Here is an 18922-nt window from a genome sequence, read left to right on the forward strand (position 1 = left end):
TAGGCTTTTCATAAACTTCTATTGTTCTAAAAATTACCTGTATCAAATACATCATTAATAAAAACTGACCTGACTTTGAGTGTAAGCTTTTTCTTGGTTCTTCGGGTCCTTCAATTGGCTGATCTGCAAGGAAGACTCGGGCTTGGTCTACAGCGTTTAGAATGGCTTGTTCTTTATCTTTCAATTCACGTCTGAGGGCCTTTCCAAAAGAAAAAGAAAAAAAATCACGGTGTCACTTGTAGACTAAGATTGTGGACAAAATTACATCCAGAAATTCTCTATTTCTATTCCATTGAATGAACCAAGGAAAATATAAATTATGCAAAAAGTTCAAGTTAATATGCAAACCATCTTCATCATACACTGGCCTCAGAAGCTGATGAAAGGCCATATCTCCATTCCAACTGACACTGATGTGTTTTCAGAGGGAAGGAAAAACAGCCAGATACAACTCCATCATGTCTTGGCCCTAGCAACTGAAGAAAATCCTTTCTTCCATCACCACTGCTACTGCTATGGCTCTGAGGGAGAGAAGAGGAGCTAGAATTTGGTAGGCTTAGTCCCCTCTTTCACTGTCATTCCCTTTTCTTTTTGACGCCAGTCTCATTAGATTATACACCTGAAAGCGGAGAATTCTCAATTTTGTAAGTAGCTCTTGGAGCCATTTTGGCTGAAGGGTAGATAATAAATATTCTAAGAAAAAATACGTACATCTAGTTCATTCATTATTGTGAAAATACAATTTAAAACCATTAGTTTGTTTCTGTAATTAAAATTTAGAGGAAATGTATACATGAATCCAAAATAAAAGAAAAATTATGAAATCCCAGTCTTTGAGTAATTTTTGGTAAAGATTAAATTAAAGAAAGTACTGTCAGTCTTACTAGACAGGGACTGAGGACTTCAACATGTGGGGGATGCCCCCCATGCCATTTCGCCAGCCTCCATGGTGAAATGGAAGGGATAAGTGGTGACTCTGTCACCCTGTGCCTTCATCATGGCAGTGCTTCCCCCATCACATGGGGGAAACATCGCTGAAGCTGCGTGGATCCATGCAGGCTCCATTGGAGCCAGAAGAACACAGGCAGGCTCCTGTGTTTGGAGGGAAGATTCCTAGGATGCTTCCACTCTGATTGTAGGCGGGGCCTCTGTTGAAAGTCCAGTGTTGTCATGTGACAGGCAGCATGCCCATCCATCACTGGACTGATGGGGAAATGTCTTAGGACACTAAAAAAGAAGTCCTGTGTCATGTAGTGGTGAGCCGACTAAATGCTATCCTCTCTGCAGGCAAGAAGGGATGAGCAAGACTTGTCATCAGAGCATTGCCATGTTGTACCCTAAGAATTTAATATGCAGAGATGGATGACATCAGCCATCTGCTACTTAACAACACGTAATTTAAGACTATAGGGGATTATGATCTTCCCCATGTTGTTAGACTCCTACTTTTAGCAGCCTCAGCTATCATGTCCTATTGCCAAAGATGATGTGAACTGTGACCCAGCAATAACAAGAAGGCCACAAGTCCCATTCAACCCCTGGGCTAAAATGAGAATGTTTCTTCAGTTGCCAAGGGATGGGTGGAAGTTTAAGGGGGGGATCAAAACCTGCTCTATTTCAATACACTTTCCTTGTCTTTTCAAACTCAGTGGTTCATAAGGTATCAAAAAAGTATATATGCTATACCTAAGAGCCAAGTAGTTATTCTGTACAAAATGTATCTTTAATATGCATGGAAATACATTTCGGTAGGACTTCTCCGGTAATTCATTTTTATCATTTTAAAAAGATAGCATTTGATTGAAAAACAGAACTATACAAATTAGATAAAAGTAAGGTACAAAACCTCCCAAAGCATGAAGATAGCTCTACGAGTAATTTTTACTATTTCATTAGAAAATGATAACACACTTCAAAAACACATTTCACAGTACTATTTTGATTTGGGCACTATGCAATAGCTAAATTCCAGGGGAGGAAATTGTAAGATTATGCTTCATAGAACTTTATGAGTAGGGATCTAGTACATATTTCTTTAAATCCTATATGTGAACACAATTTCACACACAGCCTCAAGTTGGGCCTGAATTGTTTTTTCTTAGCATAACATCTCTGATTTCATTTTTGGTAGGCCCCAGTATTCTCATATCTAAAATGGAGGACATGTTTTCCTGTTCATTGTCCGGCTGTTGGACATGCAGTAAAGTGAGTGAATGAATGAATGAAATTTTCTTTATATCCCACCCCACATCCCAAAGGGACTTGGAGTTGTTTACAACAAAACAATGACATAAATAATCATAAAACACATAACAAGTCAAACAATTTAAATCACCAGAAATAAAACTAGACATAATAAATAAGATGTAATATAACTCAAGAATGTCACAATATAAAACTGTGTGAAAGTTTAGCATATAAAATATAAAACATATAAACATTAAATTGAGTAAAAATCATGTGACCAGCTTTTGCTAGTTTGAGAAATAGGGTCAATTAAAATTGCGTTTAAACTCCAACGGTTAAAATTATGGTTAGTCATTTCTAAAAGCCTGTCTTCACAGCCATGTTCTCAATTCCTTCCTGAAAATAGTTAAAGTGGGAGGCAGACTGGTTTCCTTGGGGAGGGCATTCCAGACCAGAAGGCCACCACCAAGAAGGCCCTTTCCCTCATCCCCACTATTTACGTTTGTGACGGTGGCGGAACCGTGAGAAAGGCCTCCCCGGCAGATCTTAAGGCACATGTAGGTTCATGGGGGAGAAACAGTCATACAAACAGACTGGACCCAAACCATATAGGGCTTTGTAGGTAATAACCTACACTTTGCATTGGGCCCAGAAACATATAGGCAGCCAGTGGAGCTGTTTTAGTGTATGATCCTACCATGTCTTATGGTAGGATCATACCAGGAAAGCAGTTCATTAATCGTTATTAATAGTATTGATTATAACCAATACTGGCTGAAAACTAGTACACTGTGAGGCATGGAATCATAGGTACAGTACTATACAATTAATGGCTCTTATTTGGAAATGTCCACCAATATGTATTCTCTGCTTCTGGAGTTTTTTCTCTAGAACAGATGATTTCTGTAACAAATGGCTTAGGGCTCTAAAAACTGACCAACATGGCACTGTTGTTTGTTTATCCAAACTCGTAATGGACATACATAAAGTCATTCCCAAATCCCTGCTGTTCCATCTAATAATTATTTCTGATTAAGCAGTCATATGAATAGCTCAATGTATTTTGTGAGGTTAAAGGAATTTTTCATTCTGAGCTAAAAAATAAAAATATATGGAAATGCATACAATTCTTTTACTCTCTTTCTTTATCTTCTAAGCCTGCGGTATAAACAAAATCATCAAAGGACTAAGCTGTAAACATTTCTTCACAATTATCTGTTATCAAATTTGATCTGTTCTATTCTTTTACTAAACCTCTGAAAAATATAGTTGGCTTATTTCAACTAGAGAGTGTCATATATATTCCACCATACCAATAAAATCCCTGAATAATAGTTCATTTTTTTCTAGAATATATTTATGGTCCTATGCAATATGTATTTTGTAATATTGTGTGAAAACTAACATTCACAAAAAGGACTTTAAAAAAAACAATTTTAGGATTGGAGTTATGTTTACTTTGTTATAAATACTGCCAGCATAGTACTTTTACCCCCTTTAACTTAGACATCACATTTCAGGGATTTTAATGCTTCTCCCTAACTTCCCTTAAGAAGTTAGCACCCTAACTTCTTAAGGGAAAATCAAGCCAACAACAGTCATCCGATTTCAAAAGTACTAACACATTTGTAGCCTCATCAAACCTTTCTTTAGGTTTATGCCACAGCAAAGTCTGTCCAAAATTCCTGACAAATGAAGGGGAGGCCATTTTCAATTAGACAACATGGCCTTAGCTTAAAAAGCAAAACATTTAATCTAAATCAGTTTTATTAGCCCTCAATTCATTGACTGTTTTATTTGAGCCTGAATGCTTGCTCTTTCACAGGTTTATGTTCCAATATAATCCAGTGGTATTGAATTATCCTGTTGTTATTACTGAGCCAGGTGCTGAAGTTACCTGGTTCTTTTATAGGTCTGGATGGAAATGAAAAGCCTTGGGGGGCACAGTATCTGGGGAAATGTAGTTTTTATATGGCTTACAAGAAATCAAGAAGCTTGGTGATAACGGAAATACCATATTGCCATGACAGAAACATTATCTAAAAATATCAGTTTGTTGTAGTAATCTGTGTGCACAAATACTCTCTCTTTTTTATGAGGCAGATCATATGTGCATCTTGGCGAGAGCCTGGAAATAAGGACTAATTTTAGTAAATGCTCTACTCCTAAAATTAGTCTCCATTCTGATAATATTCAATACTTTTATATTTTAAAATGCCCCTTTCAAGGAGTTTGGAAGTTAGGTTTAAAAACAAATAAATGAAGATAAATGTTAGAATATGGAAAATTCATTCACTATCATAGATACTCATAATTGAATATGTTGGTTTAGTCCAGCTATTATTATTAGCTAACTTATTGACAAAGACATTCATGCTGCCCATTACAGAGATTGGTATAAATTTGCCATTACTGACCTTTTGTCACTATTACCTTCAAAGGGGTTCTTTTAGCTGTTATAGACCTTGATTTCCTTCCTGCAAAACCCATAATTGGATTTTTGTGTGCAAATAGTATGAGTACAACACGTTTAGGAAATGCTGTTCTAAATTGTAGAGATTTCATCTTAAAACCTCATTTCAGTTTGCCGTTTTTTGAAACATTCTTCTTTCTGCACCCACCAGTATGTACATGCCACTCATTCTTCGAATGCCTTGTTAATAAAGGTTAATAAGGAGTGATTTATTCCATTTAAGGGACACTGTTTCACTGCACGTATAGCAGTAAGTGGATAGTTACAGCAATCATTCACTGACTCAAGGGTGGAGAGTTCTTAATCAGGAATAATGATTTTTTTCCCCTGTTCAGTCTAGTACTTTATGCTTCCCCACTCTCAAGAAGCATGGTCTGGAAAGATCAGTGTTAGACCACATGTAGGAGCCAGGGAAGCATCTTCCCTTCAGGCCTTAAAGAGTTGACATTGTGAAAAAGCCCTGCCTGTTTGAAGGTTTTTACAGTGGTTCCCAATCTTTGGGCCTCCAGTTGTTTTGGACTGCTCCCACAGTTTGTAACAGCTGGTAAGCTGGCTGGGATTTCTGGGGGTTGAAGGCCAAAACACCTGGAGGCCCAAAGGTTGGGAACCACGGGTCTATTATATATGATCACTGATCATATAATACAACCCTTCTACATTGACCATATAATGCAATTTGAAGCCAACTTGAGGCCATAGTGATTACAAAACGTGCAACCAATGTCTTCTGGAATAGAATGCATTAAAAGAGTCTCCGGAAAGTCTGGGTTTAGCCAAAAAACGTGCTGCAGCAGATACCAGTGTATCCCAAATCTGGATGAAATCAACTTCGTAAAATGGTAAGTAAATTGTAGACACCCATCCCTGCTGAAGCGCAGTAAAGAATTTCAAATGGGTCCTGCTGAAAAATGCCCCAAGGGCATGAATGGGCAGCAGGAGGCTTACTGACCTCCGGGGATAGGGGAGGGGTGAGAGAGATAATTAATTAGTTCTGCTTCTGTCGCTTTCCTTTTTTCCCACCCCTTAGACCTCTGGTGCACTTGGAAATGGTGAAAAACATCTGGCAAGCAGCTTGCGTTCAGGTACTGTGTTCATTCTGATCACCCATCAGTTTAAACCGCTTTCTCCCAAATTAGCTTCAAGCTGCATTACAGTGTCAGTGTAGAAGCATCCTAAATCAATATCATGTATAAATCAAAGCAAGCTTTGGGATTAACATTATGGATTTTGATACGACCTGTAGATAAGTTGAGGGTCATTCTGTGGAGAGAGGAAAACACCAATGCCATTTGAAGGGGCAGCTATCCCTGGCTGTTGCTTCAGTTTGTAATGATTATTTTTAATTGATTAGCTAACAAGTGAGAAACACAAAATATAATGAAAGTATTTGCCAGGACTCTATTCTTGACAGAGCTGTATTAACAATTACAATTTCAAAACATTTTGCTGCTTTGTAAACCAACCGCAGGTTATTTGGAGGCTATGAAATCCAAGAATGATAGCAAATCATGATCCTTCACAAAAAAAAGGATGTTAGGGGAAATAATCCAAACAATCAAAAGAGGGAACAAATAAAAGCCATCTAGTCTGTAAGTAGGCACCCCACTGTTTTCTAGACAATGCCTATAAAATTAAACTTGTGTTAGCTTGATTTTACACATTTCCAGAAGAATCCACCATCTGTTTTTCAGTATCCTTTTTATCTGATTCTTTGTCAGACACTTTGTGTGTGTGTGTGTGTGTGTGTGTGTGTGTGTGTGTGTGTGTGTGTGTGTATTACAGTCAATGGCCAGCAACAAAAATGTACAATCATTACAATAGATTAGAAACATTTCCATTTAGGTATTAAGAAACATTTTATTTATGTCATTTAAACTTTGGAGGGTTGTTACTAAAATTATAATACAATTTGCATATATCTGCCCTGTTTAATTTCAAATGCATCCATCATTTTCAAGGTATTTTGGGCAAGGGAATATAGGAGAATAAAAGAACTCAGATCAAAGTAATGGGTGAAAGAACTGGATGAAGAAAAGTAAAAATGGACTTTATGATGAGCACAAATTAGTCAGACACAGAGCTGACACTCATATATATCATTCTATAAATTTCATGATGTGGGATCAGGACAGCTTCCTTGGCTTTAGGTGAAAAGGAGTAGTAAAGTTGGGCATCATCTGCATAAAGGTGGCACCGCCCTCCAAAACTCCAGATGACCTCTCCCAGAGGTTTCATATATATGGGGGACAAATTGGAATTCTAAGAAACCCCACAAGCCAATGGCCAGGAGTTCGAACAGGAGTCCTCCAGCACCACCTTCTGGAATCATCACGAGTCCCCTTGGGGAGAGGAGGCGAAGTATAAAGTTTATCATCATCATCATCATCATCATCATCATCATCATCATCATTATTAAGGACTGGAGCTACTGTAGACAGTGTCTCCCAGTCCCATCCAGCAAGATGACCCAGAAGGATATTGTAGTATTGAAAGCCACTGAGAGGTCCAGGAGAACCAACAGGGACTCAGTCCCCCTCTCTAGCTCTCTGTGGAGGTCATCCGCCAAGGCAACCAAAGCTGTCTCTCTTCCATAGCCAGGCATGAAACCAGATAGAAATGGATCTAGATAATCCATTTCATTCAGAAATCCCTGGAGCTGGGAGGCTACTACATGCTCCAAAGCCTTGCTCAAAAAGGGAAGGGTTGGACACTGGCCGATAGTTGTCCATTATGGAGGGATTCAGGGATGGCTGTTTAATGGAAGTCTCACAACTGCCTCCTTTAGGCGAGTTGGAACTTTATCTTGTTCTAAGGAGGCATTGACTACCACCTTCACTCACTCTGCCAGGTTTTCAAATATGCTCTAGCCCTTGCTCGGTCAGATTCTCTTCGGGTTCCCCAACAACGTCATTCTAGTCTCCATCTCACTTGCTTTATCACCATCAACTCCCTGGGAAACCAATGGGCTGGTTTGACTTTGCTCCATGAGAAAGGATGTTCAGGAGTGACTGTGTCTACTACCCTGGCCATTTCCCCATTCCAGAGGTCAGCCAGAGCTGGGGCAGAATCACCAGCATGACAGGAAAATTCCCAAGACCCACCAGTAATCCATCCGGATCCATAAGCTCCTGGGGCAGACAATGTAAACTGGTCTCCCAACTCGGTGGAGGTTTGAAGTCCCAGCGAGTCTAAAACTGACCACCTAGTAATCAGTCCATGACAATGGAACTGTGACTAGTTCTTCCACACCACCATCACTATCATTCCATCCAACACAGAAAACTAAGTCCAAATTTATATATGTTTTTAAAATTTTGTGTAATGTGTTTTTACTTGTATTGCTATTCGATTTGTATGAGCTGTTGTTTTTAGTGTATTGTTATGGGCATTGAATATTTGCCAATTTATGTAAGCCGCCTTGAGTCCCCTTGGATGAGAAAGGCAGGGTAAAAATGCTGTAAATAAATAAATAAATAAATAAATAAAGTGTGTCCAGCAGCATGGGGAGGGCAAGACACCACCTGGGACAGACCCATGGTTGTCATGGAGGCCACCAAGTCCTAAGCCACTCCCGACAGGGCAGTCTCAGCATGAATGTTAAAGACCACTGCAACTCCACTTCCCTACCCCCCAGGCCTTGCTTGCTGCTGCACAGAGAATCCTGGTGGACAGAGTTGAGAGAGATTAACACCCCAGTCTCATCCAGCCAGGTCTCTGTGATACAAACCAGGCCAGCATGCTCATCCAGCACCAAGTCCTGGATGGCAGTTGTTTTTCCATTTACTGACCTGGCATTCAACAGCAGCACTTTCAGCCTAGGGGGCTGCCACCCTGGTTAACCAGGCTATTATTATTATTATTATTATTATTATTATTATTAAACTTTATTTGTACCCCGCTAGCATCTCCCGAAGGACTCGATGCGGCTTACAAAGGCCAAGGCCTCAACACACAATATAACAATACAAAACAAAAGGCAAATTAAAAACAATTAAAACAGCAATAAACAAGCAATAAACAATACGCTAAAACACAATAAAACTGGGCCGGGCCAGAGTAATGGGTACAAGATTAAAAGTGCTGATGTGACAGGGATATATAAGGCTTCTAGGGCAAGTGCAGAGTGCGATATACGATCTTAGTTCTAATAAAGTGCTTATGGGACTTGGTATTGGAGATTTCCTATTAATCTGGGAAGGCACATTGGAACAGCCAGGTCTTCAAGTTCTTTCTGAAGACTGCCAATGTAGGGGCCTGTCTGAGATCCTTGGGGAGGGTGTTCCAGAGTCGGGGGACCACCACAGAGAAGGCTATGAGATATAGGAGACAGTTTGGGGGAATAAGCACTCTATTTCCCTCCCCATTTTGTTAGTGGTCAACCTGTCTCCCCCTTCCGCTACTCCTCCTGCCCTGTGTGACTCCAATGGCTGCCCCACAAATCTGGGAACTCCCTCCCTCTTTAGAAAAACACATTCTTCCTATATGGGGCAGGCCAACAGAAAGAAAAGAAAAACCTTCTATAAAATCAGACAGGCAGATGTTAAAAGCAAGATAATGAACCTGAAGACTGCTAAACAAGGGGACAGGTCCTTGCCCTTGTGCCACCCCCAAAGGGGGGAAAACAAAGGGTTCTTTAATGTCGCCCATTCAGTGGTTACCCCACCAGTGGTGACCCCACCCCCGCAGGTGTCTTTCTTTTATCCTCTAGCCTCTGGAGGCAGCAAGTGTTTCTGCTGGACTCTTGCTTCAGTCAGTCAGGGCCTGAGTCTGAAAAGAGCCAGGAGCTGAAGTCAAAGGCAGCTGCAAACAGCTCAAATAAAGGCTGCAAGCTACACACAGGACACAAACCTTCAAGCACCTCACTGCAACAAACACTGCCTTCTCCTTCTAGCTCCCCACTGATGTTTTCTTAGCTCTTTAGTTGGTGCTGTGCGACTAAGACCTGTTTGGTTTTCCAAAAGCAGGCTAAGCTTTTAAAGATTTGAACACAAATGTAAAATAATGGAAAATATCCTCAGCATCCAAGAAATTGTAATTACATACAGACTTTCGTTTGACTATCCAGAATACTGACAGTGCTACCAAAACCTTCTCCTTGGTGGGAGAAAAAATGTAATCTGTGCTATATGTACCAGCATGCATATCCCAGGATATCTTAGATGCCTTCAAATAATGCCAACTTTAATACCACAAAGGCACCAGATTGGAAGCAGGATCAGCCCGGGAGGGAACTTGAATGAGAGATCATAAAGTAATAGCAGGTGACATGGGCTACATTTAAAAGGAAGGAACTGACAACTCACTTCTACATTTTCCTTACCTATGAAAACCCTATTAAATGATGTGAGTAGCATTCAATTTCCATATGTCTTTAACACAGAAATAATACAGGTATACTTCAATTAATGAAGCAAATGTGTTCCAAGATATTACTTCTTTAAGAAAAAATGGTACCAAAGGTAGGACTAATACAAAAATAAAGGGGCATACTCCTGAAGGAGGAGGAGGAGGAAGAGGATCTTGTGACAGGACAGATATGAAAAGAGGGGCTGAACAAGCACAAACAGACTTATTATGTCTGTACCACATTATAAAAATATATTAACTTAGGTTTGCTCCATTTTTTTGAAAATCTTGAGATGATATTGTTCTACACATGGGAGATCTCTGAACATGGGAAGAGAATCTAGGGAACATTACTACAAGTTGCACATGTGAAAAGGAACCCAGCCTGGTGAACCCAGGTGAACTGCGGGGGCCTTACTTAGAAGCTCTGGAAATCCCAGTAACCAAAGGCACTTTAAGTTGAACAATCAAACAAAATTTTATTTTCACAAAGTCCATGGCAGACTTGGCAGACGTAGTTAAGGTTGCAAATATAAACAGTCAACTTATAAAACCTTGCAGATGTTCCTTTCTTGCTTTTCCCCTTTAGTTGCTGGTTTAACTTCCTCCAAAGGTGAAGAGATCCTGAGATCCTCTTTACCCTAGCCCTGAGCTATCAGAAAGAGAAGGTCTATAACTATCTAAGCTCCAAGCTAGTTTTTGAGGTGAAGTAGGTAGAACTTCCTCCAGTGTCAGAGAAATCCTGAGATATTCTCTGCCCCAGTGCTAAGCTACTAATTTTAGAAAGAGCAGGTCTTTCCCTATATAATCAGCACTGGTTTTAAAGGCAGGTCAGTACTTATGATGGCTTTGTCAGAGTTGGCCTGACTTGGCCACACAAGCACATCTAAGTTCTTTCTTCTTCAATCTAGAAGGCAAGAGGCTTCTCAAAATGGAGCCTTCTTTCCTCAGGAAAAGGAGCAGTCTCCAGAACAAATAGATACATTTGCAAGCTGCAAGCAGAAAAGCTTTGCAAACTGGCTATAAACTCTGCTAATGGTTGCCTATCAGGGTGCTGCAGAATCTGCAACAGCCCTGGAAGAAATGCAAACAGGTGCTATTCCTGTGGCTATGGGCAACTTGTAAAATCAAAACCCTGGGAGACGGAACACAGCCAATATTGTCAATGGGAAGCTTGTGAACCTTTTAAAGATAAATCAAGGTATCTGACTCCTCCCAAGAGGAGTTAACAAATGTTAAGTAGGAAAGGTCAGGAGAAAAAGCAGTGACTGTGATTTAAATTTCTTAATTAACAGAAAACATGCTATGTCATCTTGTTATTAGAATGAAGCAATATGCCATCTATGGAATTTTACAAGCAACAGCTTGAACAATAAAAGCACTGGAAGAATGATTAGCTCTTGGTTGCTAACATACATTTTACAGTGAGCATGTTTTCCTGCAAGGGATATAAGTTGATCAATGCATACAAATTAGCTTAGTGAAGACTTGAAGAAAGATCTCAGTCCTGCTAGTACTCAGTAATTGACACTAGATGTTGCTTTCAGTACAACTCAGTGGTTTTTTTTAATTGACACTCTATGGGAAAGCATTTTTGAAAAAGGAACGGATTCCAAAATGACCCTGTTGAAGTGAATGAATGCAAATTGGATTACTGCTTAGTGAATTGATTTCCATTAAATGAGCTGATATTCAAAAGATTTTGTTATACTGATGTGTGTTTTCAGAAAAATTAGTTAATATCCCAATCTCTTAGAAAAAGCAAATATGATGGTAACAGGTGTTGCTTACAAGACTATAGGAGAAAGTCATTTTTAAATAGTTTGCTAGAAGAAGAATTCTGGCAGTTAATATTTACAAGTTGTGGCTCACTAAGGCAAATGGCAGATCTGATTTCACTCATTTTTTTCGTCTCCTTTAAATGGAAGGAAAATGTAAACATTTCTCCGTTGGATCCAACCATGGTGCAGCATGGCATCATAGAATTATAGAATTAGAAGAGACCAAATGGGCCATCTATGCAGGTGTTTTCTCTTTACCCTTTATTAGCTCAAATTAAAATTTGCAAGTCCATTCCAAGATAAGATTACAAATCATAGTGATAACGTGGATTAATACAACTATGAATTTCACAATTGTCATATTTTTAAATAGTAACAGATAAACCTACATAGAAAGGAGGACAGATTTTTTTTTACATTTACATTTCATAGGAAAATAATAATAAAGGAGAAATGATGTGGAACAAACTAGATGTGAAACTTCTGTACACAACCGGAAAAGACATAGTAGGCCTTTAGTATCAGTTGGGGTTTAGATGCAGAGCTCCAAACTGATACCAAAATCCATGCATGTTCAAGGCCCATTGTACACAATAGTATATTAAAATGGTATCACTCATATAAAATGGCAAAATCAAGGTCTGATTTGTAGGGGTTTTTTCTTAAAATATTTTCAAGCCATAATTGAATCCATGGATACAGAATCCATGGATACAGAATCTATAGATACGGAGGGTTGAATGTATTTAGAGATATGACTGCTAGCATGACAAGACTTCCAGCTATCTTTATATACAACCTATGAGATGTACCAGCTCTCTGGAACAAATATAAAAGGTACTTGATAGGTTACAGTAACTCATGTATTTGGCACCAATAACATTACTACAGAGAAACAGAAGGATGGCTTATCATCAAAATTGTGTTCTAGAGTCTTTGGCTTGTGACAGACATCCTTATAATGGAATAAATATCTTAAAAACTAACAAGTGAAATGTGATAAAGAACTAAAAGATCAAAAGCATATGAAAATATGTGTACTTATTAATGGCTATTTATTTCAATGCAAATATCATTTTACAGCATAAGTCTATATAGCATTCTGCATAAATCTCTTCATTCAAAACCCAAGCAGTGGCAATATAATCTGGGAGTAAATTAAGAAAATGAAAATATGTGTCTCCATGTTTCTAGGACCCATGCACATTTTGGAGGCACAAAAAAATTAATCCAGCAAACAAATTTACAGTTGCATCATACCATGCTTAATTTACATACTGCCTTTGAAGCTATGCACTGGGGAAAGTGAACAGAAGGGGAGAGCCATTAAATGAACAACAGTAAACCAAAAAAAGTACCATAACTCATGCTGGAGTGAGAAAAACAAATTAAATTGCTGAGAAGTTGGGGGAGAGACAATGTGAAATAAATCCATGGAAAAGTCTGGCCAAGGGGATTTGTGTACAAATTATGAAGCACTGGAAAAGGATGAATGAAGAATTATTATCTAGGGTCTAATGCAAAACTTAGTATTATCCATGCCAGACTGCATGATCTGCCAGATTAGTCCCATTCTGGAAGTTCTCAGAGATGCTGTAATAGCATTTTAGTAACACAGGGGTGTTATATGACTCTGTAAATGTCCTGATTATTGTGTATTTTCTGCTTTTTTTCTTCATCTCTGCCTAACCTTCCCAATGTGACCCTTAAGTAGGAGAGAGTATTTGTGTTTCAAAAAACTCAGTAGACCCACCTGAATAATTAACACTCACTTGTATAGAGAAGATTTCCATAGAGGTAACACCTAAATAGAGAACTGCAACTCCTCACTTTAGTGATAATGGTAAGCAGAATTGCTCTCTAGCTATTAAAGTTTATCGCAAAATCTATTAAAGCCATGAAAAAAGTAATAGCTCACACACAAAAAAGAAGGACCACTGCCATCTTTTTTCCTGGTCCCTAGGTATGTGAATACAATTTCAGCATCACAAAAGGTATTGTTTAATGAGGCATCAATACACAGAAGACAGACAATCCCATGCACGATAGAAAAAATTTCAACTCAAATAGCGATATTTGCAAATTCTGTTATTATGTATGTTATTTTTCTCTTTAACTGAACAGTTCAATATTTTAAAAGTAAAGAACACATTAATATTTGCCTCTTGAGGTACATATATGGGGCAAATAAAAACTGTGTTAATACCTAAAGGGCTTTTAAAAGACTGACTTAAAAGTGATGACCTCAAAATTGCATTTGTTACCATTATAATTAGTGTAAAAGTGGAGCCCCTGGTGGGACAATGGGTTAAACCCTTGTTCCAGCAGGACTGCTGACCGATAGATCAGCAGTTCGAATCTGGGGAGAGTGGGTGAGCTCCCTCTGTTAGCTCCTTCTTCCCATGCAGGGACATGAGAGAAGCCTCCCACAAGGATGGCAAAGCATTAAACTTCCAGGCATCCCCTGGGCAACTTCCTTGCAGGCGGCCAATTCTCTCACACTAGAAGCGACTTGCAGTTTCTCAAGTCGGTCCTGACACAAAAAAGGGTAAAAGTTAGCTATGTTAATATTTCCATGTCCAAGAAAAAAATGTGATGTATGCATACCAAAATCTGTATTCCATGCTAAACCTTGCCAATCTGTAAAGTATAGCCATAGTTCAAGACAAAAAAAATGCAATTTTGGAAACTTGTGGATTGTTTCCATGCAAATCATTGGAGGTCTGCAAACCCCAGCTCCTGTTCTAAGCAACACCTTGCACTCTTTACAACCAGAACTTCTGTTCTAGGCAAAACCTTCAAAGGTTGGAAACCAGAACATATTTTACAGTAAAATGTTCCTATACTTTTAGCTTCTATCTTTACTTAGAGATAAAAGCAAAGAATCTTCTTTCCTTTTATTAAAAGGCATCTTCCACAATAATGAATAACAATCCTTATATCAATAAATGACAAAGATGAATTTCATTGCATTGAAATAAAAATATGGAAATGATTCCTGTTCTTATTTTTAAAGCTTAATGCATTAACATAGTAAGTCTTAATAGGTTATTTCCAAGCTCTGGGTTTACACACCGCAATTTGTTAATTGCAGATTAGACCAAGAGTTTTGACTTATCTACCATTTTTCTTCAACACATATATATGGACCTGATAGCAATGGCATTAAGAATTATAGCTTTCTCTATGGAGCTAAGAAACATATGCAGTATGTATATATTTGCTTACCAAGACCTGCATCTAGCATTATGGAAATTTATCTTTTTCCCTCTCTCCCAGTATCCTCCATGCCTCGCAAAAGTTGACTTCAGAAGCCTCTAGATCAGGACTGTCAAACCCATTACTTTCAAGATACTGGTACTAACTTTCAAGGCCTTACATGGTTTGGGGCCAGCGTACCTGAGGGCCCGCTTATCCCCCTACCAACCCCAGAGATTACTTCGGTCCGAAGACCAAAATTTGCTTGAAGTCCCTAACATACAGACTTACCATTTGTCTTCTACTAGGCAGAGAGCCTTCTCGATTGTAGCCCCTCAATTATGGAATGCCTTGCCAGTTGAAACTCGAACTATCCGAGACCTACTTGCCTTTCGGAAAGCCTGCAAAACCTTTCTCTTCCGACAGGCTTTCGATGGGTGAAAAACTCGGGGCTATGTTTGTTTTTATTGTTGTTTTTATTGTTGTTTTTATCTATTTCTGTAAACCGCTCCAAGCCAAACTGGGAGTAGCGGTATACAAGTCAAATAAATAAGGTTCCCTTCAAAGGGCCCTTTGTAATTTTAAGACTACATAAATGTAACTTTGTTGCCCTGGCACTAAAAGCCTAATACATGGTGCTATAAATAATGACAATAACAGAAGAAGAAAGATGAGCCTATGCTGCCCTAGCATTGAAAGCCTAACACATGACATTAAATAAATAAATGAATAATAATAGTCACAAAAATAGACAAGGCTAATAATACACAAACTGAAATAAAGAACACAAATCTAAAGTTGCCCAATGACTATTCAAATCAAAACTTCTATAAGTGAAAAAACAGTAACAAAGATCCATACAATTTAAAATAACTTGATTTAAAATCATTTTTGTATGGAACTCAACCAGATGAATGGGAGGGGGGAGACTTCTCTTTATACATAAAATTACATGTATGCAAGATAAAAAGAGGGTAGGTAGATATAATTTCTGAAGGAAGAAGGAATGTTAGCAGATGCTGCCTATTAATTTTTTAAACTGACTTGTTAATGGGCATGGTTATTCACTTTCCATCTCATGACGAAACACCATTTGTTCTACACTTCCTGATCTTGAACTTGAAAAGTACTTGACATTCACTTAATGATGGTGTACACTTTAAGGGATTGAGTAATTTGTTCAATTATGGAGTCATACAGACATGTGTAAGGAACAAGAGGCAATGTATTCTGTAAGCAAACACTGTTGCTTACAGCTGTCTCTTCACTTTATATCTGAGCTCAAGGAAACTGTTTTTGTGGTATTTGTAGTGCACAGCACAGCGTAGCTGGCAATTGACTACACAAACAGCCAATTAGATGGCAGAATTGATCATCCTGTGGTCCCCACCCCCAGTACAGTTTTACAACATGTGGGGCCAGGCTGTGGCGCAGGCTGGTAAAGCAGCCTGCTGCAATAAATCACTCTGACCAGGAGGTCATGAGTTGGAGGCCAGCCCGTGGCAGGGTGAGCACCCGTCAATTAAAAATAAAAAATAGCCCCTGCTCGTTGCTGACCTAGCAACCCGAAAGATAGTTGCATCTATCAAGTAGGAGATAAGGTACCACTTATAAAAAGTGGGGAGGCAAATTTAACTAATTTAAGACGTTGGAATGAGGAAGTGCGATCAGAGTGGATTATGAAGCAGCTGCTCCCCCCTGTGGCCAGAATTGAACATCCCCTCAGGAGAAGGTTAAATTGTCTCTGCGTTTGTCTCTGTCTCGGTTCTATGTATATAGGCATTGAATGTTTGCCCTATATGTATATAATGTGATCCGCCCTGAGTCCCCTTCAGGGCGAGAAGGGCGGAATATAAATACTGTAAATAAATAAATAAATAAACATATCATAAAGGGATTAAACATTTCCACAGATGTGCCAAATGAAAAGCTATTACGATGGTATGCAACTTACTCTGCAGTGGTCATGCTGCTGCTGTACAGTTGGAACGTCCCCACCAATAGGCATCTGCTTCTTCAAATCTTCATCTTTTAGATTCAGCCACTTGATAAGCTCTTCCAGTGATGTCAGCAATTTGTTCCATTTCTCTGCACTTACTTCTAAGTGAGCTCTACAATGAAATATAGCAAACATTTAGATTTTAGCAATTATGTGTTGCATAAGTGTGACTTAGAAGATAGCTTCCTAAATTTAACACAAATCATTGTTCAAATGATGCATTCGATTTGTACACTTGAAAACCAATTCGTGTGAGGAAAGCAATACTCCAAAGGCACCAAATCCTATCTCATCTTGTAAGCTAAGCAAAAGAGCAACTGGTTAGAATATGGAAGATATATCTCCAAAATACTATGTACTGTAGGCTATATTGTAGAGGAATGACAAATCTCCCCATATTATTCATTCCCTAAGAAAATCCTATTAAATTCATGATGTCAACAGAAAAGTGATGACATTTTTTTTTACTCAAGTTGAAAGTAATATTCAAATCATACAAGAACTGATACAAAATTCTACAAAATTGATCTTAATCCAGGAAAACTATCCCCCCTTCTCTATTTTTCTTCATATTTTAAAAATTAATCATCATGTAATCTAATAGCAATAATTGAATGTTATGCTACTTCTGCACTGCATAGTATTACATCTTGGCTATCAAATGAATGAATTTGAAATAACTTTTTAAAAATCTTAAAGGTCAACTCCAGATTTCCATGAGAGATGCTACCTGCAACAGACTGATCCACAGAGAAGGAAGAGGTTCAATGGTCTTTGAATTTTGCTGTTGCAGATTATTTATTCATTTTGCTGAATCAACGAATTCCTGTACTACTGTACTGTAATTCAGTTAATGTGACATGCCATTAGTGCAACTACTCTTGATAATGTCAGAACCTATTATTTTTCTCAACTCCTTGTCCATTTCCAAGTACAGAAAGCAGAATATGTCCACACAGTCACAAAGAAATTGTTCTAATCTTTTCTTGTCACTTACCAGTGTGCAAAATACATTTTAAATTCTTAATAGCTTTCTAACATAACAAGGGAAGCTTCCCAGACTTCCACCATAATTCCATTTTTTCCATGATCTTGATTAATCCTGAAACCATATAATTGTCTTACAACTGAAAATAGTTTCATTTACTATATATCACTGTGTCTACCAAGCAGAGTAGTTTAATTTTCTGCTAGGTGAATACCACCTTTTAAAAAAGATTAAATCTCTCCAAAACACTGCTTACTCTCTTACCAAGATCCAGTAATGAGTGATCCAATCATCTCTCTCTCTCTCTTTAAAAATATTATTAAAAATTTACAATGTCAAAAGATATACTGGGCTTCCTCTAACCTTCAGTGAATGGTGGTTATAGATGAGTAGTCCTCTGACCACAATGTCCTTATCATGGATTTGGAAGGGATGGACAAGAAATATGATTGTATTGTTATAGCCATTGCACCTCACAATTTCCCACGTTGACTGAGAGTAATGAGGACTGGAATGAAACCACATCTGAGGGCCCACAAGCTCCCTTCTTATAAAGCCCAATCATACAGAATAGGGAGGAAGAAATCTGAGGATACACATAAGTGAAAGTTCTGATACTGAATGGAAAGGCTCATTGGCCTTGATTCTGTACAGCTACAGACTATTTAATCCCTTTGCATCGATGCAAAACAAACTGTCAGGACTTGGCATTAGAAAATAAGACTGGAAAATGAAGGTTTATATTCTGAGTTCCAGCAAAGACCATATTGGAACTGTCTACCCTTGGCTTTTATCAAGTGTTAGAATAGCCAAATCTCTCTAGAAGAGTCAGAGATTGAATCTCTTACAAATCCCAGTAAGTCTGTCACAGAATGACAAAATGGTGAGTCAAAAATTCTTACCAAAAGGACTTGGCATAGGCAGTTACCATCTGCTAATACATTAAGTTT

At 38.5% G+C, this 18922-nt stretch overlaps 1 protein-coding gene across 5 annotated transcripts in view; it reads right to left on the reverse strand.

The window, feature by feature from the left end:
* The window catches only part of utrn (utrophin), a 456383-nt gene that overhangs the window by 122536 nt on the left and 314925 nt on the right, over window positions 1-18922 (reverse strand). For all 5 annotated transcript variants that reach the window (XM_062977769.1, XM_016998724.2, XM_062977776.1 and 2 more), the window contains 2 exons: window positions 16940-17096; window positions 70-199 (listed from right to left, as the gene is read on the reverse strand). In XM_062977769.1, the coding sequence (XP_062833839.1) occupies window positions 70-199; window positions 16940-17096 (287 nt within the window). The remainder of the gene's footprint in view (window positions 1-69; window positions 200-16939; window positions 17097-18922) is intronic.

This window comes from Anolis carolinensis, chromosome 1 (genome assembly GCF_035594765.1).
Source record: "Anolis carolinensis isolate JA03-04 chromosome 1, rAnoCar3.1.pri, whole genome shotgun sequence".
Classification (NCBI taxonomy): Eukaryota; Metazoa; Chordata; class Lepidosauria; order Squamata; family Dactyloidae; genus Anolis; species Anolis carolinensis.